The sequence below is a fragment of the Phaethon lepturus genome, unplaced genomic scaffold (genome assembly GCF_000687285.1).
Source record: "Phaethon lepturus isolate BGI_N335 unplaced genomic scaffold, ASM68728v1 Scaffold45439, whole genome shotgun sequence".
Lineage (NCBI taxonomy): Eukaryota > Metazoa > Chordata > Aves > Phaethontiformes > Phaethontidae > Phaethon > Phaethon lepturus.
Genome location: NW_010563619.1, coordinates 4584 through 6385, shown reverse-complemented (window position 1 = coordinate 6385; position 1802 = coordinate 4584). Strand labels below are relative to the sequence as shown.

General features: G+C 50.4%; 1 protein-coding gene across 1 annotated transcript; it reads left to right on the top strand.

Moving 5' to 3' along the window:
* Positions 1-50: 50 nt before the first annotated feature.
* On the top strand, positions 51-1455 carry UTP3 (UTP3, small subunit (SSU) processome component, homolog (S. cerevisiae); the record flags this gene model as incomplete). Its single annotated transcript, XM_010294607.1, has 1 exon — positions 51-1455. A coding segment is annotated over one exon (1344 nt), but the record flags the coding sequence as incomplete, so codon positions are not given.
* Between the last annotated feature and the right edge of the window lie 347 nt (positions 1456-1802).

The following is a 1802-nucleotide window of genomic DNA, read 5'->3' as shown; positions in this document are numbered from 1 at the left end:
AGGAGGCCGGGGACAGCGAGGAGGAGGAGGAGGAAGTGCTGGGGCTGCAGCTGTCCGAGGAAGACAGCGAGGAGGAAGAGGAGGATGGACACGGTGAGGAAGAAGAGGAGGACGAGGAGGTGGAGGGGCTGGATCTTTACGTGGAACACAGCGCAGAGGAGGATGATGGAGAAGGTGAGGAGGAGGAGGATGGGGAGGAGGAGGAGGTTGAAGATGAAGGTGGGGACCTGTCCATGGAAAGCGACTTGGAGGAGCGCCATCGGGACTCCAAGCCCCCCCACGAGCTCTCCTGGGGCCAACGCAAGCAGCTTTACTACGACACGGACTATGGGAGCGATGCCCAGGCCAAGGGCAAGCGTAGCCAGCAAGAAGTCGATGCTGAGGAGGAGGAAGAGGAGCAGGAGGCTCAAGTCATCCAGAGGCGATTGGTGCAGGACTTGGGGGAAGATGATTACGGGCTGGATGTGATCCAGGGCTATCTGGCTGAGCGTCGGAAAACCCATGATAGCAAGGGGCAGAAGATTGACAAAGACTTGCAGGCCCTTTCCAAGAAGGAGCAGCTGAAGTTACTGAAGCAGGAGTCCCCTGAGCTCCTGCAGCTGATGGAGGACTTTGAAGTCAAGCTAATGGAGCTCAAGGACGAACTGCACCCGCTGCTGCAAATGGTCAAAAACGGCACTATCCCGCAGGGGAAAGGCAGTCGCTATTTGCAGACCAAGTATCATCTCTACTTGAATTACTGTGCCAACATCAGCTTCTATTTGGTTTTGAAGTCTAAGAGGATGCCAGTTCATAGTCACCCTGTTATCGAACGGCTGGTTGCTTATAGAAATATAATCAATGACCTAGCTGTTATAGATCAAAAGTTATCCTCACAAGTTCGTATGCTTTTGAAAAACTACTACGATAAGAAGGAAGATAAATTACAGAAGGAGAAGAGGTTTGCGGTGTTTCTCCCTCTGGATGTTAAGAAAACTAAACCAAAGCATACACCTGCGCTTGCTAATGGCCGGGCTACTGCTGCTGAACTGTCAGATGAGTCGGACCTGGATGAAGAGGCTGCCCTAAAATACTATAAGATGATGGAGGAGAAGTTGAAACTCAAGAGGAAGAGAACTGAAGACCAAGACATGCTTGAAGAAGAAGTGTTGTCGGAAGGAGAGGATCCAAATAAAAAGAGAGGTGTGACGTATCAGATGATCAAGAACAAAGGCCTTACGCCCAGAAGGAAGAAGATCGATCGCAACCCCAGGGTCAAGCACCGGGAGAAGTTTCGGCGAGCCAAGATTCGCCGCAAGGGCCAGGTCCGTGAAGTTCGGAGGGAATTGCACAGATATGCTGGGGAACTGTCTGGCATTCGTGCGGGAATTAAGAAAAGCAGGAAGCTTCAGTGATACTTATTTTTCTCTGTTTGGGAGAGCTGCGAGTAGCAGTACTGAATCCAATAAAAATTTTATAAAAGATACTGTGGTTTTTTTATCCTTAAGAAAACTGGCCATGAGGGGTGGTATTTTTTTTTTTTTCCGAGGGTGCTTTTCAGAAGGTGCCGCCTCTAAAATAAGCACAGGGCCTTTTCCTCACCTGGCCTGTGTGTTAAGGTATTTTTTTCTATTGCGGTGCTGTCGTCTTTCTGTACTCTAGGTGCTGGCGATGGGATGGGATGGGATGGGATGGGGAGACCTCCTGAGGGCGGGTTTCGGATCGTATTGGTGCAGCTGTCACTGCCTTCTGCTTTTTACTCTCTTGTTCCGGTCCATCCTTTTCCTGCGTTGAGCTGCAGAGTGAGATGTGTGTGGCTATGG